The sequence below is a fragment of the Pseudochaenichthys georgianus genome, chromosome 4, assembly GCF_902827115.2.
Source record: "Pseudochaenichthys georgianus chromosome 4, fPseGeo1.2, whole genome shotgun sequence".
In the NCBI taxonomy this organism is placed as follows: domain Eukaryota; kingdom Metazoa; phylum Chordata; class Actinopteri; order Perciformes; family Channichthyidae; genus Pseudochaenichthys; species Pseudochaenichthys georgianus.
The window spans coordinates 19,483,448-19,493,288 of NC_047506.1; the positions used below are offsets into that span (position 1 = coordinate 19,483,448).

General features: G+C 38.2%; 1 protein-coding gene across 1 annotated transcript; it reads left to right on the forward strand.

Annotated features, from left to right (window-relative positions):
- Positions 1-1,815: 1,815 nt before the first annotated feature.
- On the forward strand, positions 1,816-9,757 carry LOC117445261 (pyroglutamyl-peptidase 1-like). The gene is made up of 5 exons (XM_034080790.1): positions 1,816-1,991; positions 3,701-3,753; positions 5,211-5,327; positions 5,779-6,011; positions 7,508-9,757. Exons 1-5 carry the CDS (start codon positions 1,958-1,960, stop codon positions 7,704-7,706), a joined length of 636 nt encoding a protein of 211 aa, XP_033936681.1. The 5' UTR covers positions 1,816-1,957; the 3' UTR covers positions 7,707-9,757.
- Positions 9,758-9,841: the final 84 nt, after the last annotated feature.

A 9,841-nucleotide genomic window follows, 5' to 3' on the forward strand; every position in this document is an offset into this window, starting at 1 on the left:
CAGATGACACACACATTTACGTAACCATTTCACCAGGAGACTATGCTCCAATTCAAACACTGAGTAAGTGCATTGAACAAATCAATGACTGGATGTGTCAGAACTTTATCCAATTAAACAAAGATAAAACTGAAGTAATGGTTTTTGGAGCCAAGGCAGAACGTATAAAAGTTAGCGCTGAGCTTCAGTGTGCAATGTTCAAAACAACAGATAAAGCCAGAAATCTAGGTGTAGTCATGGACTCTGACCTGAGTTTCAACAGTCACATTAAAACAGTTACTAAATCAGCCTACTATCACCTAAAGAATATATATAGGATTAAAAGACTAATGTCACAGCAGGATTTGGAAAAACTTGTCCATGCCTTTATCTTCAGTAGACTCGACTACTGTAATGGTGTCTTTGCAGGTCTCACTAAAAAATCTATTAGAAAGCTGCAGCTGATTCAGAACGCCGCTGCTCGAGTCCTCACTAACACTAAGAAAGTGGATCACATAACTCCTGTTCTGAAGTCTTTACACTGGCTTCCTGTGTGTCAAAGAATGGATTTCAAAATACTGCTGCTGGTTTATAAAGCACTGAATGGTTTAGGCCCAAAATACATTTCTGACCTCCTGCTAAATTATGAACCATCCAGATCTCTCAGGTCTTCAGGGACTGGTCAGCTTTCTGTCCCCAGAGTCAGAACTAAACATGGAGAAGCAGCGTTCAGTTATTATGCTCCAAATATCTGGAACAAACTCCCAGAAACCTGCAGGTCCGCTGCAACTCTGACTACTTTTAAATCCAGGCTGAAGACTTTTCTTTTTGTTGCTGCTTTTAATTGAACTATTCATATCTTAGACTGCACTGTAACTTTTATCCATGTATTCTTTCTTTTAATGTTTATTTTATTAGCTTTTCTTTTTAATGACTAATTTTAAATGCCATTTTCTTAATGTCTTTCATTTTTTGTAAAGCACTTTGAATTGCCTTGTGTTGAAAAGTGCTATATAAATAAACTTGCCTTGCCTAATAAAGATTTCATGTGACACATAAAATGGATTTGTTGATGGGAATTAATGTGAATAAATTAACTCTAGGTTAACGGTACTCTTGCTATCACTACTCACCGACACTCTATAAACCTTGTCCCTCATGCTAGCCCTGACAACACCGGTAAGCACACCTTCATCTAGGCTGCACTGTTTTACGTGTCCTGACTTGTAGTGGTTCTCTCTATCTACACTCTTGTCATCTTTGTAAAACGATATCAGACTGGTCATTGACAGCCATGACTTCTAGTTAAATTCAGTGTGGCTAAAATGAAAAGCTTTGTTAAATTATGCAAGCACGCGGAAGTCAAAGTCAGCTTTATTGTAAAAAAAATCTACATGTGTTATACATCCAGAAATATCGAAATACCGTTTCCCACAGTGTGACATGTATACCCCGTTTATCTAGGCTGGCTTGTAGTTCGTTTATAGCATAACATTAGCATTTCGCTTTTGGCGACTAGATTCATGATTAAAAAATGATAAAAGTAGGGTAGACATGTGGACATTATCCGGCTGAACAAAACGTGATCCCTCTCTTAAATGTGTGTCAACCACAGACCTTATTTCGAGCTATTTTCCAAAATCCTATGGAGAATTTGCATTGGTTTTTCACGAAGGAACCGGAAGAAGTTTACTTCCGGGTTTTACGACGCGTCACTGCGGTTCTCTATTGGGCACGTGTCGAAGGGATGAAATGTACGAACAATTTTTGTTGCGTCACTTTTGAGCTCATCACCATATTGCTTACGTAATGACGTCACACCTGACGCAGCCTACAGGCAGCAGCAGGCCGGTTGTTTGGTGTCTGCCTGTCTGGCAGACGGAGCCGTCAGCTGTGGAGCGAACTGTCTCTCTTTGCGGTCCTGGTTCACAATAAAAACCAGAAAAAAGGCAGAGGATACTCTGTAACAGGACGGGAGATGGACAACAGTAAACGGACGGTGGTCGTTACAGGTTAGTTGTTTTTTACAGCCATTGTTGTCGTGTATGCAGACTGAACATCGGGGAAGTGGAGGAAAAGTTGTGGAGGTGACAACTGCTAGCGTTAATGGCGTCAGGCCGTTACTGCTTCACTCCGCTGCCAGACAGTTTAAAGACACGTTTTGCTTACTAGTAATATTAACAACAACATATCAGGTATTTAGGTTTTTTATACATACAATTAGTGTTGCTGATAAGCTAGACGAAATTATCTTTCCGTTGTTGTTTCCTGTCTTACTTCAAAGGCCATGTAACGCTAAACACACGTTAATAAACCGAGTTTCAGTACAAATCTAATGGATCAAAGATATGTTTTTTATCTTTCACTTTATTTGTGTTTCAAAAATAATAAATATAAATAAATTAAAAAAACAGAACAAATGAGCAATGTATACAATTGTCTAAAAGACTCTTCTTATGGAGGTATTTTGTAGTGATAGTGAAAACCTGTTCAAGTTCCTGTTAAAGAAATAGCTGCTGTAGGGCTTTTTCTTCATGACTTTATGTTAATTGTTTCACAACAGTTGGACTTGTTTTCCTCACCAGGCCTCTGTCCAGACATGGTTTCATTATAGAGCTGGGCAAAGTGTTTCAAATAAATAACATAATAACAAACCAATGAGTGTGTACCAGTTATATCCTAACAGTATTATGTTCTGTCCAGTGTCTGTGTGGAAGCTCATCCATTTTACACCATATATCACATTGCTTTGCATTATAATATGAAAGTCTGGAAATGTAACTGTTCTTTTTTTGGGCTGTCTCCTCCCATAAAAGCTGCTTTACATGATACATTTTAGGAAACACATTTTGCACAACCATTAATTTAAGAACAAGTAATGTTTACAGAGATATTAAAATATAAGTCAATATTGATGTTAAACTATGGTGTTCTTTTGTTGGTTTACCAAAACAAGACTCACTGCAACTTCAGTTCCAGCCACTTTAATATAATGTTTACTAAATGCACAAACTACAGGCTTGAATATTGAATATGTGGAGTATAACAGCAGCAGAGAGTTTTCAGACACAAAGGGGTGCAGAAGCTGGCAGTCCCAGCTGATACGAGACGTGTAGATTGCCTGGGAACAGCACCTTCACAATAGCGGGGCGGCTAGCAGCTGTCGGCCCCTCACTCTGCTCCTTTTCAGCTGCCTGTCAGACAGACTGGTCCCCCTCCACCCAACCCCCAGGGACCCACTGACCCTTGGAAGGGTGGTGGAAGGAGATCAGTTATAGATCCCTATATAAACAAGCCTGAGTGAATATCTATAGGCCGCTGCTGAGATTTTATAGGTCGTATGGAGTGATGCATGGAGGGACTTTTAGAGGAAGTGATTGATTTGAAATTGGCTATTCAACAGAAACCTTAGACATACACATTTCAGGTTTTTTCTGAAAATCTAATATTTTGGAAATGTTAGGTCTGTGTACTTCTCAACTACTTTATAGTACAAATGCAATATTCAGCTAGTAATTTACAAATAAAATGTATGACAGTATCTAGCAGTCATATGATAAGACATTTTATTTATATTCATACCCGTACAACTACTTAAAGGTTGCAGTAAGATGTATAATAGTATTCTGTTAGTGCAATGCAAGTTTACATAATTATGTGTAGAAACCATAGAGGTAGAAACCAACCAGACAGCAACCAAAATAACGTACCTGTTTTGCAGGTTTTGGGCCATTTGGAGAGCACACCGTCAACGCCAGCTGGATAGCAGTACAGGTATGTTTTGCCCCTATATTGCTGTTTGAATTCCCATATTCAATATGTTTTAAAGAATCAAACAGACATCAGTGTGTTTAGGTTAAACCCAGACTGTTTGATTCATCTGTTTGTAATTAAAACATTTTTACAAACAATTTCTTGACTTCGCATAAGTTAAATAATTAATTAACTAGACCTTTTACTAAATGCTTTCTATTCAACCTGGAGTGTAAACATAACCACTGATGACCCCTAAATATGGCATACTAACTAAATTAAGCTTATAATGTTTTTAGTCAAGACCTGACCTTGCATACAGTAAGTAGTCTTCATGATGAATTGTTAATATTTGTAATAAATAAAATAACATATGAGCAATTGTGTCTTTTCGTAATAAGCTTTTTGTGTGGAGCCTGTTTTCGAGGCGGTCACATGATGCTCTGATAGTTACCGGCTGGCTTCTCACCGTGCAGCAGCGTGTCGAGGCTCTCCGTGTTCTGCTGGACAAACTGCATGTGGGGGGTGACAGTGGTTGTCAGGGTGTCTAGACAGACTTGATAAGGATATTAAAGGCAAACAAAAGGCCGCTTTGTGGCGGGGTCAGAGACGTGGTCAAACAAGACTCTCTTCAATAGGTGGGGGTCAGTGTCCAGGGCTGATTGTCCTGCAGGGAGATGGGGGGAGGCGTCAGTCCACTGGCTGTGAATTTGACACAGATTTATCTTACTTATAATATATATGATTGCATCTTTCCCATCTGGCGTTTCTCATACTATTTCAAACAATTGTGTATAGCAGTTTTTGTTTTGTTTTTTTAAATAATGTTATTTGGAAAGGACAAGGCGAGATGAGAAACTGCAAAAATGTTTACCTTTCGACTCATACCAATTCAAATAAGAATCATTAACATACATTATTATCATTGGTTCTGAATAGATTTTTTTTATGGATAAAAAAATCTCAAATAACATTTTTAAACAAACATCTCAAAGATTGTAATACAAATGGATATATTTAAAGAGATTTGGAAAAATATCTATTGTGAAACAAAATAGCTTAAAGCTTTAGATTTAAAAATGAACGCTAACGTGCAAACTAGTGACCCAGGAATATTCAAATGTTCACAGTTTAAAGACACCATGCAAAATCCTAATCTAAAGCTGTGCATTCATTTAAAGGGTCTAGTTGAAAGTGGTGACATCACGTTAATGTAAGGTATTTTCCATTGGGTGTCAGTACCCTTAACCCGCCATAGGGCAAATGTAAGGACATATTTAAGGTAAATTAGCTGTTTTAAGATGAAAACACAGATGGAAAAGGGGAAAAAGAAGGTTTTTGTCGTTTCTTATAAAAGTTAATAGATCTAGTTTCTCTACGTTATAACATAATATTAACACTAGAATCAAAGTTCCACCATTTTGTCTATTTTTTTTAATTAAAAAAAGGAATTCAGCTTTTATGTGTTTGTTCGTCAGGAACTGAAGAAGCTCGGATTGGGCAGTGCAGTGGACCTGCATGTGTCCGAGGTTCCTGTAGAGTACCAGACAGTCCAGAGTTTGGTTCCTTCATTATGGAAGAAGCATCATCCACAGGTAAGAGGAGAATGTGAAGTAACCTCTCCACACTATTGCACTTTTAAGACTTTAATACAACAACTCTTGTCTGCCTCAGTTCCATCGTAGGTCTCATTTTATTGCCACAGGATTCACAGGTCTTGTGTAAAGGCAAATTAAAAGTATGATTGGATCTACTTTAGGCCCTGAGAACAATCAGATCATGAGACCTGTTGTTGAATTCAATTACGTAAGAAAATGAGAACATTGATATTTGGGTTTAGAAGGGCTCTGTTTAGTGGTTCTTGGGCTCAGACCTTTGATTTGTTTCCAATAAAATTAATAATAATTAGCTTCTTTCATTAGAGACCTCAGGTGCAAAGAAGCAGAGAAGATGCTGCCACAGGCATATTGCGAATAATTTGTGCTTCTTGACAGTAATATGATGTGAATTCTGATGTGTGTTTTTATTGCTTCCTTTGTCTGCCAGTTGGTGGTTCATGTTGGAGTCTCAGGTATGGCCACCACTGTCACGTTGGAGAAGTGTGGCAGAAATCACGGCTACAAGGGCCTGGACAACAGCAGCTTCTGTCCTGATTCACAGTGTTGCATTGTGGGAGGCCCCGACTGTATCAACTCAGTCATTGACATGGAATCAGTCTGTAAGAGAGTGACCTCCTCAGGGCTGGGAGTAGCTGTGTCTGTCTCCAAAGATGCTGGAAGGTAAGGATTTAGTACACAAATATATTGTCTGAATAAGCTTTTTGTTTCGCTTCACACCTTTCAGACACACGCTTCAGCTCCTAAAGTGATAAAGCCATGAAAACACATTCATGTCACTTTGTTGAACACACAAATCAGACATCAACTGTATTCACTCTGCATTGAGACCTCCATTTGATTCAACAACTTGCATTAAGTTTGACTGAAAGCTGAAGTGAGACTGTGTGTGGAAGTGGGATGTTGGTGTTTCCCCTAGGTTTACTGATTTGGGGGGTGCTGCCTGAGCGTGGGGGGGGGCTGGCATTGGGATATATATATTTAAAATCCTCTGGAGCAGAGAGAGGAGCTGTGGATTATTGTTGATTAATGCATCAGTGTTTCTTAGGGTCAAAAACACTAAACTCACAACTTAAATTGAAAGCGTTTAGTTTATTTAATAAAAGAGCACATGTTCAATCTGAAAAGTGACAGTAGATATAGATTAATTGCAATTTGGTGCTATATATATATATATATATATATATATATATATAAAAAAAATGTTAATACATTTTTTTTTTAAACACCTTGCATTTCAGGGGGGGGCATGGGGCTTCGTTGGCGGGGCACCGTTGGCGGGGCACCGTTGGCGGGGCTCCGTTGGCGCGGCGCAGCGCCCCTCCAAGACAATGATAGGGGAAACACAATGTTCAAAAAGAAGTTAAATCAGTCCACATTAACCTTCATAAAACACTTAATTAGGACAATTTAAGGAATGTAGAATTGGACTGTATTCGTTTTAGCTTGGTATACTTAAGGAAACTGGTAACTAAGTGTGGCATTATGTACTAGAATTTATTTCACAAACCAGCTGATAAACTCGAATCAGCCATGCTTAGATATTAGTTATAATAGTGGTTGGTTTATCTGATCTGATCTTAATATTTTTGTCAATATATAATATGTTTCCACATTAAAATCTCTTAAAAAAGGACTAGACCTATTTTATAAATGTTTCCGACAAATTTCCAAATCTGTAATTATAATCAAGGCAGCGGCCTGTTTGATTTGGTCATCTGTAGTGGCTTCATCCACTTTGAGCATGCCTCCGCAATGTGGTTGTTTGCCAGAAGATGTCATAAATAGATTTTTTTTAAAGGTTTTAGCCATATCTTGGTTGCTTTTAATTATACATTTAAAAAGCAATAAGGATGTTGTCATCCAACATCTAGATATTAGGATGTGAAAGAAACAAGCTGAGCAAGATTTTGCGGCATTTGCACAGCATTGAAGAAACACTGATTTTTAATGAAAAATTTGAATGTGGATATGGTGAAAACCTCCTGAACAATGAACATCCTAACTGCCTCCTACCCAGTACCACGCTGCCACCAAAACCCAGTCTTTTATCATCGTTTAATATTGATATCCCTAGTGGTAGAACAAATCATGTGTATTGCTAATCTATGGGGAAGGTTTGCAGAGATGTACAGATGCTGTCCTTTCTCCCTCAACAGGTATCTTTGTGATTTCACCTACTACACGTCTCTGCACTTGAGCCATGGTCGCTCTGCCTTCGTTCATGTGCCTCCTCTGGGAAAGCCTTACAGCGGGGAAGACCTGGGCCGGGCGCTGCAGGCCATCATCCAGGAGATGCTGGAGCTTATAGACCAGGCCGAAGAGAAAATCCACTGCCAGCAGCAGCACTTCCACTAAGTGACCTCCAGGTGCCAACCAGCCTCTCCAACCCTCACCACAAAAGAGAAATTGCACTTAACCACAAGTAGCCAAACTTCTTCTCTTCTTATTTTTGTCTTTACTTGGATAGAAGGAAAACTTCAGTTTGTTTCAAGCGGTTGTCTCTCTTGGTCTTCATGTTTTTCTAGCCCTGACTCAGTTGTGTTTTTATGTCTCCCGATGGTGAGAAGATATAATGGGAGTCTCAAGCCTAACTGTGCCATTTCACACTTGATGTTGAATTGTTTCTTGAGTCCTTTTTCTTTATAAGAAGTTGATATTTTGCCTTCTTTTACAAAGGTTATTTAATCAGGGAACGGGTTGGTTCCAGCTCATATTCCCCCACAGTTTTATTGGCCCAACTCTGACAAAACAAAAACCCCTCGTTGAGACCTGGCCCTTCAGGCAGTGCAATGTTATTTTACAGATCTCGAGTTCAGTGATTTAGTGGTAGGTTTTATAGAATTATATCAGGGCTGCACAATTAGAAAATATAAAGCATTGCAATTATTACCACAGACATTGGACAGATTAAATTAAACACTCTTCTCATGGGAGATGTGCCTTGAAAGTTGTGTTTATTTAATATAATGACTAATATCTTCTTACATCTTTGGATTAAACTTGCAAAAGCTCATGTTGTTCTTATTTGTGCAGCACTCACTTTTATTCCTTGATCAAAAGCTTTCTGTTGCTCCCTTCATTGAATCAGATATAGCTGCTTATTTTACCTGAGGATTTGATTTGATGAAGTTGGACTCTCAGTTCAGAGTTGGGCCTGTCATTTTTATTTCTGTAGCACTTTCTTTATTTTGTTTTTACATTTTTACTTAGTCTGGAATATGGACAGAAATTGTAGCCATGTGAATCCTAGTATTTACCATTTTTATTTTCAGTCACCTTAATTTGGCATATGTAGCTTTCAGACATAGACAGATCCATATGTTCTAATTATTGTTATTATGCATGTGAGGTATGCTTTGTAGGTGAGTTTCGCTTTATATTCCTGAGCTTTGGTTTGTTTTGACCTGTTTAGCTAAATGCCGCGCAGATTCCTTCACTGTGTTTGTGATGGTGCCTCTTCCAGTTATATGTTCTGTTTTATGTCTTTTTAAAATGTTTTTCTGTTTCACTGTGTATGAGTCGTCAAAAAGCCTATGTGAACAAACACAGTTTCAGCTTGATCAGATTTACTATAGACTTAATTATTATTAAATGGCCTTCACTTTACTTCAGCACCCTGTGTATCCACAGAAAATCTATTTGTCTGTTGTAGACTTCATATCTAGTCTTGGGAAACAAACTACTTAGAGCTGCAGCAGTCCATTGTCCTTTCATGAGATTTAAATCAAATGTTTTTTCATCAAGTTGATCCCACTACATTTGAGTAAATTGACATTATTTTTAGCTGTGTGTATCATTTGAAATGCCAGCAACATGGTTTGTACCACAAGCTAGCATCCTGGAGCACTGAGCTGAACAGAACTGAAGTTCTTCTCAAACCTTCATTTGAACTTTTTTGTTAAACTAACAACTAAAACAACTGCTTCTTTCAACAACTCTTATGGACTTGTTGAAAGAGGTGAGACGGTGAGGTTGTTGTTCTGAGTTTGTAGGTGCTGATATTTTACTGTGTTGGTTTGTGAGTGCTGAGAAGTGAAAAGGTTGTGGAGGAGCTGCCCCCTAAAATGTTGCTCACAAAAGTGAAAGCCTCAAGTTTACAAATGTGATGACCTCTGACCCTGTGCCTTGCTGTTCTTTATGTGTGTTATGAAAAGGCCTTAAAATACTCAGCAGGTCAGTTCAAAGATATATTACTGATGCTGTCCAGTCAGATGTGTGGCTACCTCAAAAATACGTTTTTTTGTATCTGTGTGTGTGTTCTCGTACAATAACTTTATGGCTCTGTGATTTTTTGAGTTTCTCTGAGAACTGTCTTCTGCTTCTGACTTTAACAAAGCACTGTTACAACAAGTAATATTGGCTTTTTAAATGAAAGGCTTTGAAATAAAGAGAGTTGGGTATTACAAGTTGCATATTTGTGTCTCTTATTACAACTATGTCTATTAACTTATCAGTCATATATATCAAATACATGTATTTACTTGTCAACT